General features: G+C 36.1%; 1 protein-coding gene across 1 annotated transcript; it reads right to left on the bottom strand.

Annotated features, from left to right (window-relative positions):
• Positions 1–5510: 5510 nt before the first annotated feature.
• On the bottom strand, positions 5511–17311 carry LOC129902653 (uncharacterized). Its single transcript, XM_055978002.1, has 11 exons — positions 16907–17311; positions 16690–16774; positions 8867–9060; positions 8113–8195; positions 7355–7400; positions 7171–7227; positions 7020–7074; positions 6848–6948; positions 6705–6768; positions 6476–6609; positions 5511–5817 (listed from the first exon to the last, which is right to left on the bottom strand). Exons 1-11 carry the CDS (start codon positions 16982–16984, stop codon positions 5641–5643), a joined length of 1074 nt encoding a protein of 357 aa, XP_055833977.1. The 5' UTR covers positions 16985–17311; the 3' UTR covers positions 5511–5640.
• Positions 17312–18102: the final 791 nt, after the last annotated feature.

Genomic DNA, 18102 nt, shown 5'->3' with positions numbered 1-18102 from the left:
TCTTTAATTTAAAACCACAAGATTAAAGATTAAAGAACATTTTGATACATTTATTTTTAGTTTAAAACTATAAAATATAAAAATCTTTATATGTAACTCTCCAAAAGTAACATCTTTGGATAAAAAGGGATGAGTGTCACGGGCTTAGACTTCAACTAAGACCTCCGTGCGGCACTTGACAACTTACTCACGAATCTTTCACGATCTTGCAAGCTCAAGTAAGCCTTTAAGACTAGATCGCTAAGGGAATGCTAGATTGTAAGAAAGACAAGAGAGCTTTTATGAAGAAGCTTTTGTATTGCTTTGGAAGAATGCTTGATTGCTTGATGATTTGCTACAAATGAATGCCCCCTCTATTTATACTACTCCTTAGGGCCTTAAGTGTAAATAAAAATTACACACAAGTCCTTCCATATTTACAAACTAATCCCTCTTCTAGATTTCTCTACACAACTAGAAGATTCTAAGGACTTTCCATGCAAATCCATGGAATTCTAAAGTCTTCTAAGGAAATTCTCCACATGTCTCTAGAACCTTCCACTATGGACTAGTATTTTTCCTATGTAAGGCTTCCACATGGGCAACTTTGTGACATGTGGCACTTACGTGGCACTTATGTGGCGTGATGATGTGGCGGGTCATCACATGAGGCTGTATTTAAACCTTTAGACCGGAGAAGCAACTGTGTCCAAAAGAACTTTAGTGGTGGTCTTTAATTTGGGGGAAAATATACAAAATAAATCCAATTGTGATGTATCATGATGTTTTGGAATGTATTCGAATTCCATCAAAATTAAAAAAATTCTGTAACTTAGAAAAAAGTAGGGATAGGATGTAATTAGCTCTTGACACTAAGGGATTTGCGTAATCCATTTAGGAAAAATTACTTAAATACATAACTTATTTTACCATTTTCTTTAAAATTCCCTACCATTTGAAAAATTACAAAAATTCTTATTCTCTCATATTCTCGGATATATCACTTTCGCGATGTATCAATTGGATACGTCACTTTATGTGATGTATCGGGCATCAGATACATCACTTACACGATATATCAGTCGTATACATCACTTTACACGATGTATTGGTCATATACATCACTTCAGGATGTTTTGGAATGTATCCGAATTCCACCAAATTTAGGAAAAAATATAATTTAGAAAAGAGTAGGGATAGAATGTAATTAACTCTTAACACCATGAGATTTGTGTAATCCATCCAATTTTACCATATTCTTTAAAATTCCCTACCATTTGAAAAAATTGCAAAATCCTTACCTCTCCTATTCTCGGATATATCACTTTACGCGATGTATCAGTTGGATACATCACTTTACGCGATGTATTAGTCGGATACATCACGTAGATACATCACTTTATGCGATGTATCGGTCGTATACATCACTTTACACGATGTATCGGTCGTATACATTACTTCAGGACGTTTTGAGATATATCCTAATTCCACCAAATTTAGGAAATTTTTTTAATTTAGAAAAGAGTAGGGATATGATGTAATTAGCTCTTAACACTATGAGATTTGTGTAATCCATCCAATTTTACCATATTCTTTAAAATTTTCTACCATTTGAAAAAATTACAAAAATCTCTACTCTCTCATATTCTCGGATATATCACTTTACGTGATGTATCGGTCTGATACATCATTTTACGCGATGTATCAGGACGTCGGATACATCACTTTCGCAATGTATCAGGCAGATACATCACTTTAGGTGATGTATCATAACGTTTTGGGATGTATTCGGATTCCAACAAATTTAAGAAATTTTTATAATTTAAAAATAAATAAAAATAAGATGTAATTAGCTCTTAACAATATAAGAAAATATTGAAACAATGGTACTCAATTGATCAAGCATGGGAAGTTTTCATATGAAAGAGACTTACAGGATCCTAAGAGGTGATGTGGCGAAAGTTCCATGGAGAAACATAGTGTGTCATAATGCAACTAGTTCGAAAATAGTGTTTATCCTCTACTGGTAAGGTCGAGCATTCGGGATAAACTACTAAGATGGGGCATCCCCTGTTTGAATGTCATTTCTCAAATGAGTTCTGCAAAAAAAAGGTATATGCAATGGTTGAAGTGCAATACAAGTATCTTAATTTAGGAGCAAGAATGAGAGTGGATAAGTGCAAATGCTAGAAGCAGAAGACCTCAGAGTGTCCTCATTTAAGCCAACAACTGTCGATAATTTCTGGATTGAGAGAAACCATGTATAACAAGAAGAGAATTAGTAGAAATCAAGTGTTTGGTATGAAGGTAAAATGTTTTCATGGAAACAAGTTGATTTTTTACTAATTTTTTTTATGTTTGGTGGATGAGTGAAAAATATTTTCTGCTTGTTTAATTGATAAATGATAAATATTTTCTAAAAAAGATTTTTATATTTTGCTACAAAGTAGAATATACTTTTAGAAAAATAATTTTTTGACCCGAAAGCCAACCTTGATAATCGATCGGATCTCGATTCAGGTGTTGAGTCTCGAGTCGGATCCTGAATGGGGTGTTGGTATCGGGTCCCGAGTCCAGTGTCGAATTTCGAGTTGGGAGTCAGGATCGAGCCTCAAATTGGGTGTCAAGATCGGATCCCGAGTCAAGTGTCGACTCAAATCTCGAATTGGTCGACGAGGTCGGGTCCCGATTTGGATGTCAGTGTCGGATCCTAGATCAGGTGTCAAGGTCGAGTCTCGGATCGGGTGTAAGGATTGGATCCTAAATTGATAGTTGAGATCGGATCCTGATATTAGTATCGATGTCAAGTCCCGGTTTGGGTAGCGACTCCCGAGTCAGGATTCAGAGTTGAGTCTCAGTTTAAATATCAGGTCCGAGGTCGGATCTCGGTTCAGGTGTTGGGTCTAGGTTGGGTCCTAGTCCAGATGTCGGGTCTATGATCGAAATTCAGGACCCAACCCCGATGACTGACCTAGGATCAAACTTCGATGACTGATCTGGGATTTAACCCCGAGATCCAACTCGATACCCGATCCAGGATCCGACTTCGACCTCGCCACCGACACATGACCCCAACACTAGGGGTGTGCACCGATCAGTTCGATTCGATTTTATGTATTATCGATTCGGTTTATCAATTTTTATATACGCTAAATTAATAAGATATTTTTTATCGATTTTTGATATATCGATTTTAGTCCTTCATGGTTCGATTTTTTATTTAATCAATAAAAAATGCTTATAAAACAATTATATGACTTCTCCAACTGATGCGACAAGAGGATAATGTAACTTTACGTAATGCTCATAAAAATATATTTAGTAGTAGCTAACATGAAAAGAATGCAAGTGCAACAAAAATAAAAGAATTAAGACAATAATGTGAGTTGAAGGCTAAAGGGCAAAGGTAGTTACCAATAAGATAGTGATATTAATATTTAATATTTATGTAGGGGTAAAGTAGAAAATTAAATATGCTTTAATGGGTTATCGATTTACCAAATAACTCAATATTAAAAAATCAATATCGAACCAATTATCCAATAATTTTTTTTATAAAACCATTAAAAACTCAATAACCCAAATATTTTTTTCGATTCGATTTTATCATACCCCTACCCAACACTAACACCGACACTCAAATCGAGACCTGACTCCAACACCCGACCATATACTCGATACAGGATACCCAAACAGGGATCCGACCCTAAATATCAACTCGAGGCTCGACACTCGAACCAAGACACAAGACCCGACTCAGGTCCCGACACTTGAATCGGGACATTCCACCTGAATCGAGGACTGACATCCAAACTGGTACACGACACCAAAATCGAAACTCATTCCCACTCGAAACCAAGACTCAAATTCGAATTCGATACCCAAATAGTGACCCAACCTAAGGCCCACCCAAATCGGAAGACGACACTTGAACTGGGACTTGATCCCTACACATTACCCCAACCCCAATACCCAAATCGAGACCTGATCTCGACACCAACCTTGACACTTGATATAGACCCCAATATCAACACTCGACCCCAACATTCGAAATGGAATACGACCTTGATAATTAATCTAGGATTCGATTTCGACATCCAACTCGAGATCTAAACCTAACATCCAATTTGGGATTCGACTTCGATTCCCAATTGGGACTCAACACCTGAATTGGGATTCGACCCTGTCCCCAACAATGACACACGATTCAAGACCTAATCTCGATGATCGATTCAAAATATGATCCCAATACCGAACTCGGACCCGACCACGACACCCATTTGGGGTCCAACCCCGACACTCAATCCAAGATCTAATTCAAAACCTGACCCCAACATCAGACTCGAGACCTAGTGAGGGACTCGATCCGAGACCCGACATTCGAACTGAGACACAATTGACATCGACGTTGGTTCTCATGTCAAAAAGTATTTTTCTAAATAGTATTTTCTACTATGTTGGGGTGTGAGGTTAAGAGAGTTATGAAAAATGTGTTCCTTACTTTTTGAAGGTAAGTTATTTTCCTTAAATTTGAGAAAAATAAGTTGATTTGAAGAACATTTTCCAAAACATTTCAACCAACGAAATCCACTCCTGAAATCACATCTTTCAGTACTGGGACTGAAGTAAAGTACTTGAGAGCTGCTCTGAGAAAATTAAAAAATATTTTACAAAAAATATTTTCCAGAAAAACCAGATACACAAGTTTTTGAGCCAACCACTGTCTATAATTTCTGGTTGGAGAGAAACCATGTAAACTAGGAAGAAAATCAGCAGAAATCAAAAGGTTTTACCCAAAACTCTGATGTCTCCTAAAGCAAAATAGATACTCACGCGGGGCTGCATCTGAACAGAGCTACCAACTTGGAACGCTTGCTACCTGAGCCGAAGACCTTTATTTGCATTAGAGTCCGACAGAATAGGCTTCTTTTTGGTTTTGTGAATTCTTTGCTATAGAATAATTGAGTGACAGAAGGGGAGCCTTGGAGTAACTGGTAAAGTTGCTGCCATGTGACCAGGAGGTCACGGGTTCAAGCCTTGGAAACAGCCTCTGGCAGAAATGCAAGGCAAGGCTGCGTACAATAGACCCTTGTGGTCAGGCCCTTCCCCGGACCCCGCGCATAGCGGGAGCTTTAGTGCACCGGGCTGCCCTTTTAGAATAATTGAGTGACAGCGATTCCTAGTTTCAGTAGTTTTTTTAGTCTCTCACAGAATAGTCTTTGCTTTGTAAAGTCCGCTTAGTAATGGTCTTTGCTTTGTAAAGTCCGCTTAGTAATTAATAAAAGTTCACTTTAACAATCAAAACAAAAAAAATGGTGTGTTCCTAACATAACATAAGATGATCCATAATTAATCTCAGAACTATAATCCCTTAACACACCCAACCAAACCTCCTTGGTTAGGCTAAAATAAGAAAGAATACTGACGAGAATCCTGTCATTCTCTTCACCTACAAACTGAACTGAGAAAAGTCGAAAGCACACGAGTAATATATCTGCCACAGTAGAAATGAGAACAACTCTACCTCTACGTTCTACACCACCTTGCTTTCAAAAACAATAATTCTCGATGTCTTAATTACATGCAGGAAAAAACCTTTGATACATCAGGAACCGAAAAAAACATACAACATTAACCCCCACACAGCTTAAATGTAGAACATCATTGCTCCTTTGTTCTACTCCTCACTTTATCGCAACTAGAAAATATTAACCTCAAAAGAGAATAGAATACCGCCAGAATGCAAGACTTTATAAAGTTCCAAAATGAAGAAGGCCAACACCAAGGATACAGCAAACGGAAAAAGAGACTAATAATATGCCGAGGATATCGTCCGACCTGAAAACAATACATTAAATCACGTTACAGGATAAAGTGGAACTCTAGGACCAAGATAAAGACAATAAAACTCCCCAGCTTACAATATTCTCTAATGGCAATCATGTGCCTCCATGTTCAAAAAGAAATACAGAAGCTAACAAAGGATTCAGCATTTACCACAAACTAGCAAAGTAACTGAAACAGCTTCTCTAAGCAGTTATCTTTGTATACCATCCACTTACAAAAATATCCCCAGTTGCAGTTATCTTTGTATACCATCCACTTACAAAAATATCCCCAGTTCCACCTACATATTAGGTTTCTCTCTTCTAGTCCAGATTTTTCTTCTCAACAGCTATGCACAAGATGTTACAGGCTAGTCCAAAAATATACACAGCTTAAGGTTCAAGCTGCATTTCTGACTCTCAGAGAAAAACCTGATAAAGACCCGAGTATCTTTTAATTTAAAGATAGCACAAAGGAATCTGAACTATTGTTCCTGCAATTCATTATCTACATGCTGGGTGTATTTGCGTCAGGATACTTTGTTACATTGTTAAACATCTCATGCACAGATGACAAGTACATCTTACATCAATCCATAAAATGTCCGAAATACGACGAAGTAATGATATCAAATCATGAGCTTTATTCAGATAAAGAAAAGTTTACTCACAGGATATAGCAAATCTAATGCATCCCATGCTGCATGGCGGACAGCTCTTGTTGGATACATGGGAGCACCTGGTGACGTGAAGCTATACAAGCAAGTTTTCAATCTTGTACTAGTAGCCATTCTCAACTCTAATCCTGCAGAGAGGTCGTAATAAATGTAACTCCATTTTTTTAAAAAAAACCAGATGTATTATAGACCACTTACAAATTAGCTACAGAACTAGCTTTACCTTGAAGGACCTTCAATTGGGAGAGATAATGCAACAACACTGGCTCCACTTTTAGTTTTTGAAGCTGACATAATCAGTGTAAATGAGAACAAATACAGGAAGAATAAGGAAACGGCTTGGGATGTTGAAGATCCTGCTCTTACCTGATCAGCTAGTTCAGTGACAAATATATCTGCTGCACCACCAATCAAGAAAGCATTCGGGAAGTCAGGGAATTGCCTTAAGAAACTTCCTAGCTTGTCACCTGCAGAAAAATTTAACATAAGGATGCATACTCAAACCTTCTATGAGAGGTTACTGCTAAGATCAACTTACCTAGGTTATAAAAAAATATGAACCGTGAGAGGAAAAGAAATAAATCTCTTTGGGCCTGACAAGATGAAGACCGCAAATGACGTTAGGACATGCCCACTAAAATTAGATTTGCTTTGGCACACAGGAAAAGCAGAGGGGGCAAACATCAGACCTGCAAGGGGATCTTCTTTAATCGGTCAGGAACAAGGGCAACTTCCTCGAGCAGATACTGTTACACACATCCATACAACTAACTGTCACCATTTGCTTCGATCGATCATAAAACAACCGGAAAAAAACACCAGTTTTACTCCAAATACTTAAAGAAAATAGAAATCAAGTCACTGGTATTTAACCTTAAAAAGACTCTGGAAACGCCTTGTGTTTGTTTGGATGTCAATCCTGCAAAAAGGATATGTCAGCCAATCACTTAACACATTTTACCATAAACCCCATACCCCATCCCCAACCAGTTTTTCTTCTTTTGATGCACTGTGAAAGAAACAAAAGAAAGCAACTACATATTCTGAGAAGTTGTTCTGAAGCACACAATAAAAAAATACAGAAGCACAGAGAAAATGTTGAAACCTAAAAGAGCAGGATTATATTTAAAGCATAAACCTGTCAGACACTACAGTACAGTTGGACAGAAAAATTAAGCAGTCTATTGTACGAGCAACAACAGAGTAAATTTCTGAATAGCAATAAATATTAACGTAGATATGAGTGATGCAAGAAGGTGAAGAGCTTTGAAGATACTTCTCTTTGATGATATTTCTTTATAGGCTACAAAACTCATCCAACATGATGATACATTTCATTCATGCAAGAGAATGAAAGCAAGAGCAATCAATGTGGCAGGTTGCATAAAGGGAAAGCTAGCGCTGAGGAGTGTATAAAACAACATGCCGTCCAGATTGATGCATAAAGGATAGAACCTATACTCATCACATTTAAATATAGAGAGTTGTGCCGTTGAAATATTAGCAAGTTTAGCACTAGAATAGAAAGCTCACATACTGATCGCTTAACATACTTCTGATTTCATAGAAGCCGCAAATGAAAAGCGACATTGGCAATCAATAAAATCTTAAGATAAGAGTGGAACCCATACCAGAATACATTTGTAGCTCCTTGAACAAGAGCCGAGGAGTAGCGGAGGACGACTTCAGAATTTTCAAGTTGAACCTCAAACAACTGCAAAGTAGCAGAGAAAAAAAATTAGAAGAGTAGTTGCATGACCAAAATACACACACTCCTCTCCTCCTACCCCCCCCCCCCCCTTTCCAGCTTTTCTTCCTTGTGAGGTCCTTTTTCTTTGTATCTTTTGTTGGAGTTGGGAGTGGGAAGGAAGAGGCGACTTTGTACGAACATCTTGATAATATTTACAGATCACACCTTGAGAATACGGTCTTCACTCTGGGATATGCCAAAACACTTGAACATTTAAGAGATTCTAAGGGACGCATAAATATATCCCTCCCAGTCTTTTAAGCAAAATGAGTGAAATCATTTGGGAAGTCAATCCGGAGAGTAAAACCTCTTTTGGCCCATTTGTTCACAGCATATTTAAATATAATGACCAAATTGCCCACAATATTGTGAGAAACACATGATGCTAGGCCAAGAAAGAAATATAAAGGCCCCCCATAAGTTGGAAAAAAAGGAAAAGAAGAAAAAAGAGAACAATGAAGTCAATTGAAAAAGTTCAAAAAAATATCAACACCAGAGCTATAATATCATCCTTAACTTGTGGCTCTGGAAACCATCTTTCACTCCTCGATTTGGGAGTTCTCATTCTACCACTACATACAGAGTACATAACTTAAAAGGGAAACTAAGATCATTGACGGAAAAATTCTACTAACCCACTTATGGAAAAGGCATGAAAAAATATTTGAGGCAAAAGATTGGCTCCACAGTTGGACTATCAAATCAAGGATCGGTTTTCCATTCTGAGGTACGTGGACAAAATGATCAGCAAGCACATAGTAGTAGCATGTCGGTCCTTCAGCCCGTTCCTCTGCAACCGTAATAGCATCCTCACTGCCGAGTATTATCTCTGTTAAAATGTTAAATCATAAAATAAGTTCTCTCCCCTGATAGATCACCAAAAATTCTTCACATCAAAATTGAGTGAGTATTATCTCTGTTAAAATGTTAAATCATAAAATAAGTTCTCTCCCCTGATAGATCACCAAAAATTCTTCACATCAAAATTCTCAATTTCCTCTAGCAAATGATATCTCGAACTTCTGGACACTTTTAGCTTGAAAAACAGATTAATGAGATTCTTCAGATTGAAAATATTAGTTCATACTTTTTTTGATAAGGTAAAGATTTATTACGCAAGATAAAGAAACAATACAGAGAGTCAGAATTGACTACATATTTGGCTGCACTGCTACACAGGTTAACTTCGTGCAATTTGATTAAATTCTTAATAGGGAGAAGTACACAAGGACATGAAGAAAAGGAGAAGATACTAGTTACTTTTTATTCAGAAAACAGGACATGGAAGTGAAAGGAAAAACCAAGAAGCAAGTGAAAGGAAGTGTGTTCCCTCTCTTTGTTTGGTTTTGGAGAAAACAACTGAAACGTGACAAGAAAATAAGAAAAGTATTTGTTTCAAGAAAACTGAAAGTCTCTCCTACTTTGAGAAGGTTAGTAAAAACTCTTTGTTTCAAACAAACACAAAAATTTGGCGGGCAGCAGTGGGCACAATGGAAGTTCCTCTGGAAGGTGATTCTTTTCATCTCTAGATATTTTCTAGATTACTCTCTCACAAAAAGCATATTCAATCAGAAGTAACAAGATGATTACATCTTTCGATTATTCTTTCCTCTTCTTTTTGTTTTAAATGAACCAAACACAGGGCGAGAAAATTGTGATTCTTTCGTCCCTTTCACTTCCCATTCCTAGTTTCCAAACAAAGGGTAGTGGAGAAGACGAGGAAAAAAAATATGAATAGAAGATCTATCTTCAACCACTAAAATACTTGATTAACGTTTCAGAACATTGAAGTTTAGGAGCAGGAGCTCCACATGTGAGAGTTTGTTATAAGTAGTCTAGCCTAAAGGCCCTTTACTAATATAATAAAAGGTAAGACCGGCTTGCATGCAACTGTTGCCCTCTTGCTTCTTGCCCATAGAGAGTTGGGATATTCATGAGCTCCTTCGCCTAGCGGAAACCTCCACTTTACGGCCGTAATCCCATCCTTCACCAACGCATTCAATGGATTCCACCATGAACTGTGAGCGGGCGAAGACATACAATTTCCTTTTCTTGGGGTACGCAATCACATGATGAACAACACACACTCACACAAGGACATCATCCACTTGAACTGTGTCATGCCCCGGGAGGTACCCTAGACGTGGCCGGCACTCAGAAACCATTATTGGCTCCCAAGCGAACCACTTGACCTGATCACACATCCGTTTATTCATTCAATCAGCGGAAGACTTAAAATAAAAAGGTAATTAAGTGGGCAATTCCAATCAACAATCTAGTTCAAGGAAGAAAGGTCATGGGCCAACAAATCTAGCTCCAATCTATGTCATTAAATAGTTTGACAAGAACAATTCAAGAAAATAAAATACTCAATCAACCCATCACTATCTAGTCTATGAAGCCTCTATCACTACTATCTAATTGGTGCCAATGACAGGATCATGGCTACCTCAAATCAGAATGAAAAGACTAAAATCAACGCAAGAATAACATAATTGGTATCCTCCGAATGTAGGGAAGGACTCACCAATAAGCTAAGTGTGAACAGATCATCAACGGTGCGATTATTGATGATTTCTTAAATCTGTCTTTGCATCATGAAACAATGCAGGTCCAAATGGACGTCAGTACGTGAAATGTACGAGTATATAATATGGCAGAATGAAACATACATCAAGGTAGAATAATATAAGTCCAAATATCTCAAATCAGAAAGATAAGAGAGACTCAATCAAGATGTCACAAGTCTAAAGTAAGAATGCGGTTTAGACAGAGACCAATCATATACAATCCAATCCAATCACATACAATTCGATCCAATCCAATCATATACAATCCGATCCAATCCAATCACATACAATCCGATCCAATTCAATCACATACAATCCGATCCAATCCAATCACATACCATCCGATCCAATCAAATCCAATCATATACTCAACGAATAAAGTCAAAGGATTCAACTCAATAAACACGTGAATTAGAATTTAGAAATGTTTTACAAATCGACTCAATCATCTACAATACCAATCAAACCAATCAACCAAGTATTCAATCAACTCCATAATAAACTCAAAGGACTCAACTCAACAAATATGCAAATTAGAATTTAGCAATGTTTTGCAATTCGACTAAATCATTTACAATCTCAATCAAACCAATCATATCATGCACAATCCACTCAATTTGAGAGTTTCTCTAACCGACAACCATCACCTATGAGCCAGTGATGTACAACAAGCCGATGTTGTTGCCACGTCCGTCCATACTTTGCCAGGGTATGAACGAATCAACCAATCATGGATCCAATAATCAATCAAGTCTTATCATGTCAGGACAATAAAATAAAAAACATCCAACTTTAACAGTTCAATCCTTTCCTACGTTGTCTACGTAGTTTATGGGATTCGAGTAGGGACTATACTCTTACCCAATTCGGTGCTCAATACTCTTCTCAAGACTCAATATGCTCATATCTATCAGGTGAGTAAAATACTCAAAATACTCATTTAGTCTCTTTTGGACTTAGTTCAAATCAACTCATTTAGTCTCATTGGACTCTTTTCAAAACTCAATCAATCTGGTTTCATTGGACCTTCTTTCAAAACTCAATCAATTTCAATCATCACTTCATTCAATTAGGCAATCCTTTCAAGAATCATTCATGACTCATCAGAACTCCAAATCAACAATCGTTAATGTTTTCATTTAAGACATGCTTTCAACTTAATCATGCAGTAAATATTAAATGTATTTAAAACATAATTTTCACTCCTCAAGTCAAACTCAAAATAGACGTTTTAATGTAAAAATGCTCAACTCGTTTATACTCAAAAGACTCATGCTCAAACTCTTTCTAAATCAAAGATGAAAATAATCATTCTTTAAACTCAAAATAGTGCATAAATAATTTATGCAAAAATGTTTACAAATCATTACTAAAACTCCTTCTCAAACAATCATTTATACTCAAAGTGCTCACAAGACTCCAATCAAATCGAATTATGCAAACCATATCATGCAGTCACATTAGACTCAAATTCATTACATCTCAAAACATTATCATCAACATTACATCTTCATCAACCATTTCACTTTTTAAAGATGAACATCATTACATCATCATCAAACATCTTGCTCCAAAATGCTCATTTAACTCTATGTTCAATTTCATCAAACTCATTAAAATATGAGTCACCTCACTTTGAAAGCAATATTTTAGTTATACATGAAAAACCATCAATCTCAACCTCAAGACAAATTATGACAAAAATGAAATCTCATCTTGGGTTCATGTGAATGAATACATGAAACCATACTCTCAACAAAACTCAACTCAAGAACATCATTAATACATATGAATTTATATACAAAACTCAATAGAAATTATAGATAACTCAAGAACTCAACTCATGGAACCTCAAACTCAACTCAAATCAATGAAGATGTAGGGCACGTGGATAAACTCAATCCAACGTTATGAGTAGCCTTACATACCTGAAATGTAGATTATCTCACCAAAAATCAAAAATTTGGCTTGAAGATAATTTGAGAGCAAATTTGTTGGAGATGATTTGAAAGAGAAAAGGATGAAGTTTGGGGTTTTGAGGAGGCTAAAGACAGCAAAAATGCCCTAAAAACGTGTCCAAGATTGTATATATATAATAGGGAATGGTCCAAACTAAAATCTGAAAAAACTGGGCAAGTCTGCGACAGGTCCACGTCACGGACTTGTCGCGCACCTCTTTAGACAAAAAAATCTGGAAAAACTGGCCAAGTCCGTGACAGGTCTGCGTCGCGGACTTGTCGCGCACCTCTCTGGTCGACTGGGCATAACTTTTTATTTCGAACTTCAAAAAATACAATCTTGTGGCGTTGGAAAGAAGACTCAAAGACCTTTAATTTGATAGGTCATGGGGCACCCAATTCGTTATGTTTTATGAGATATGGTCGTTTGAAGTTGACTCTTCTACGGTCTCATACGAAAACTTAGTCGATAGAAATTTTTTGGGCTCGGCTTGGGGTTAGAGATCTCTTATGACCCTAAACCACATCTAATACTCTTCAAATACTTAGGAATTGATCCTAACTCATATATACAATTAAAAGTCATTCAGTTCGAGTCTATACGCATATGAAGAATGGTTCGAGTCTTGGCGAAAAAAAATTTGGAGTATTACAAACTGTCTACTCAATATGTGAAAAAAAAATCTAGAAAAGAAGTCCCCCAATGGGAGGGGAGGTGGGGAGATTTTATATAAAATTGTTGTCTCTCCTGCATTTAGTCTTACCACCATACCCTTCTCACAAATTGAAGTGATCAAAGAGGAACAGCTAAAGATTTAGGGCCAGGAAACAGATGATGTTGGACACGATAGAGTGGCCTCATGGTAAAGGTATCCAAAGTCCATAAAGTTCCTCTTGCAATGTCTTCAACATCAATGATGATTCTTTGTTCTTTAACATATCTTGAATGAGTACAATGGCATATACATTACTATAATAACGAAGTCAGTATGAAACATTAGAACTATTGTTTTTCTCTGTTTACAGAGAAACAGAGACTTCTTCTAACGAATAAGATGTATTCCACGAAAGATACATAACCAAGAAAGTGCTTTGTAAAAGTTGAGACAATAAAAATCCTAGGATTAATAAAACCTACAAAAAGTTGGCTTTCTAATTTTTCCAACGCTGAATTGTTTGAGTGGATTAAGAGAAATGTTCACAATGGAGAGTAAGCAGTCATGTGACTGTCCTTCCGTTTGACCGTATCAGAGCAGAAATGAATGCGACCCTCTGCCTCAGCATACTACTTGAGTTGATGCCAAAAAAATCTTACAATCTATTTCACAATTTCTCCCACTAGGTCAGTTACATAGTCAAGAAATTGAAATGAACCACCCTCTCCAGCAACACAATCCCACAGCTTCAATTTTACTGGGTGCTGTACAGTCTCTGATATGGGAATCTCTTACATAAATCCAGTTGTACTCTATTAGCTCACGTGAAATATTACACGGTTGCTAACCTTGAAGCAACTTCAAGGCCATTACACTAATTACTCTATTTTATTTGTTAAATTATCTATCCTAATTTATTAGGCCAGGTCCACAACCCTATGGCTGGCATACTAAAAATAATCATCCAACTGACGCGTTTTAATTCCAATATGAATGCTTAGGCTTCAATTCTAAGTTCTAGATTTTCTTCATGCAACAAGTAGATGTATACATGAATTGAAACAGAATGTAGTAGTCTAATATTTCATTCTATACTTAATATGGGAAATACAAACTTTAACCCAACGTTGTATTATCGTCTGTCACCCAATTAGCTGTTTCCAGCATTCTCAGATATTAGTTATCTCATAAATATGCAAGGAACATTTCTTTTTTTTGATAAGGAATGCAAGAAACAGTTTTTATCATTTGAAATCCTCATATGGAAAAAATGCCAGTCCCAGAAATACCATCTCTATAATAATATTAGATGAAATGGAGTATGTTATATTCTAATACACACAATGAACATACAGAGCACAATATTCGCCACCCAAAAGGGCTCTAGTCTAGAACAGCTTCCAACCAGAGCACCAAATTCACCCAATGAATGAAACTGCAACAGTTCTGAATTAAAGATATCTTGCAAATGCAACTACCACACATTTTATACATACAGTATAAATATACTAACAGCATAGCATCTCTGTGACTGATATGGTTACATTAACCGACACTCACAAAAGCATTAAGAACAGATAAGTACTTATGTAGCACTTTTGCAAGACTTCCTGAAGAAGCATCCTCAAGAAAATTCACTATCTTAACTCATTCTTTCTTTTCTTTTTTTTCAAATTGGGGATAGGGAAAAGGGAATGTGGGAGGGGATTACAAGATGCGGAATCGAACCCTTAACAAGGTGAAAGTCCAAGTAGCCAAGGTAGTCAGCCAACCACCTGAAATACTAAGATTCCTCATGATCTCAATTCATCAATGAGATGTAGACGTACCTTCATATCAATCATTCAGTTTGCAAGAGAAGCAAAGAGATGAATAAAAGACCATATATTTACAGGAATCCCAATCTTATATCCCAAAGGTTCTATTAGAAGATGAAGGTGCTCTACGAAAGAAAGATCCCAAAAAGAGGGAGTAAGAATACAAAGAGAGAAGTTGTTATATAGTCTTGAGTGTGTAATTGGATAAGTTATTAGGAATATGACGGAACGAAAGACCAAGGAAAGAAAGAAGAATACACCAAAATGCAAGTGCTGCACCAAACACTGGTCCTCTTTAGTAGTTGTTCCTTTTACAAGAGAGAAGTGTTAATTATTGTTTTCTCCTTGTATTTGACAGCAGTGTACTCCATATTTGAATAGTTAGATCCTTCTACCCGTGGTTTTTTCCCTCTATCTGTTAGAGGGGTTTACACGTAAAATTCTCGTGTCCAATTTATTTTCATATTTATTGTCATATCAAACTTTAGTTGTGGTGCTTCCTCCCCAAACACTCTACAGGTAAAATTGGTAACATTAACGTCTAATAGACTAGTTGCATACTTACCAAACAAAATGGAAAGTCACGGTCGAGTTAATTTTCAAACACACCGAGTGTTTACCAATTTTATCTTAGCAACATTATCATCTAACAGGCCTGCTTCACACTTAACAAACAAAATGGGAAGTCATTCTTGAGTTAATTTTCAAACACACGTAGTGTTCACCAATTTTATCTGTAGCAACATTAACATCTAACAGGCTGCTTCACACTTGCCAAACAAAATGAAGAGTCACTGTTGAGTTAATTTTCTGAACACATGGAGTCCCTGTTTACCAATTTTATCTGTAGGAACATTAACATCTAACAGGCTGCTTCACACTTGCCAAACATAATGGAAAGTCACTATCAAGTAATTTTCCAAACACACGGAGTGTTTATAAACAAGATTGAACAATCTCACCAATAGAACCTCCCGGATGACCCCTCTCCTCCTCTCCAAAAGCACCGCTTGGACTAGTCATTAAACTTCAGTAGTAAATACATATTAATTCAGCAGATCTCCTTTTGTTCAACTAGGCAATTTTCAGACTTTATTTTGTTTGCCGTGGCTCATACCTAACAGAGCATGACATTTTTGCTACCCCTCTTAACATTTTTTTAAGCCATAAATATTCGCACAAAATGCAAGTAGAAAAAACTTCCTAAATTTGCCATGCCATTTTCACGTTTAACAATCACTAAGTTGACTTTGTTTGCCACATCACGGGAATGATGTGCTTAACAAAAGCACCATATTGAAGCCAGCAAAAAGTGAAAAAGAAGAGTAATAACTTTGAGCTATCTTTTGCTCGATCATATTACTTTCAAAGCTATATCAGCAAATAATGTGCTTAACAAAAGAGCACACCATACCTAAGGCAGCAAAAAGCGGGAGAGTAGCAACTTTTTGAGTTACCTTTTGCTCGATCATCTACTTCCAAAGCTATATCAGCAAAAAGCTCTTGCAACAAGTTACGCCTCTGCGACGGCGAAGTCAATGCCTGAACCAGAATTCGAAAAAAAAATGCATAGAATTCAACCAACTCAATTAGTCAATGAAAACACAACAAACATCAAAATTCAAAAAAATAAATGCCGACGACGCACAACATAAAATCAAAGCATATACGTACACGTTGAAGCTTCTTTTCAATCTCTTGTGTAAGAGCTGTAAGGTAACCGGAGCTTCGAGCTGTTGAAACGGTAGCCATTGTTGATCTCTCTTGAAAATTGCCCTAAAATCCAATTCAATTTTTCTGTATTTTGGATCGCATTAATCATAAAGTGAGAATATTTTACATATACAGTAACATCAATGAGACTTCATTCATTGATTTTTGACATTCAAAGTTATAATTTATAAACAAAAGTAGCGTCGACGGTAAGGAAAAGGCGGAGAAAAAAAGGAAAAAGAAGAAGCAATAATTCTTATTTTTGATGTGTATGTGGCGTGGCCAGGGATAGTAGTGGCGTGGCGTTTATGGGGGAAGGAAATGGGGGCAGATGGCTTCTGGATTATTAATACACGTTTCCTGCATTATTTATTTTTTGTACCCTATAATATCCATTTTGGATAACGTTGACCCAGAAAGCTCCATCGATCTCCTCTCTCGAGTCGGTCACACTTGGTACTCAAAGGTTAATCATTGATATTTAGAGGTGTTTTACATGAAAATCGATTTAAATTAATTTATTTTATTTAGATTTAATTTAGTTTTATATTTTTAAAATTGATAATATTTAATTTAATTTAGATTTTGTTTAAAAAAATTGAAGAAATAACTGAATAAAATGTTTTAATTAGAATATTAATTCGCAAATGAATGAATTAATCATATTGTAATAATTTATAAACTATTTCACTAAAATTTTGTAATTGGACACATCGATTTAATTTCAAAATCTACCATTACATTTTATTTAACTCTTCATTTTAGAAATACCAACACCAATCAATTAAAATTAAATTTTCTAAATTAATTCATTGATTAATTTAATCATTTATCATTATACTTAATTTATTTCACATGACGGATATAAAATTCACCTATAGAATTTTTACGTGAAAACTTATAAGTAACCATAAAAGTGTGTCTCACATCTCAAGTCTGAGACATTGTTCTATCAACTAATTATTACTTTACTAATGTAATATAGTGGCTCATAATAGAGTCTCGGATTTTAATAGATTATAATAATAAATCAAACTACATAGTTCATAATAATTAAGCAAGATTAATAGTATAAGTATACATAATGAACTACAGAGTTGTTTATAAAAATTCGAAACATAATGAACATCTCTAATTGGTATGTTCAATACACATGG

This window comes from Solanum dulcamara, chromosome 9 (genome assembly GCF_947179165.1).
Source record: "Solanum dulcamara chromosome 9, daSolDulc1.2, whole genome shotgun sequence".
In the NCBI taxonomy this organism is placed as follows: Eukaryota; Viridiplantae; Streptophyta; class Magnoliopsida; order Solanales; family Solanaceae; genus Solanum; species Solanum dulcamara.
The sequence above is the reverse complement of the archived record's forward strand: the minus strand, read 5'-3'. Positions and strand labels throughout refer to the sequence as shown.

Excerpts from the sequence above, each read along its gene's own strand:
- LOC129902653 (XM_055978002.1), bottom strand. The coding sequence starts at position 16,984 with ATGGCTACCGTTTCAACAGCTCGAAGCTCCGGTTACCTTACAGCTCTT. Across the intron at positions 7,401-8,112 it reads GGAGCTACAAATGTATTCTG|GATTGACATCCAAACAAACA; the intron begins GTATGGGTTCCA and ends TCCTTTTTGCAG. Across the intron at positions 5,818-6,475 it reads CATTAGATTTGCTATATCCT|GTCGGACGATATCCTCGGCA; the intron begins GTGAGTAAACTT and ends TATTGTTTTCAG.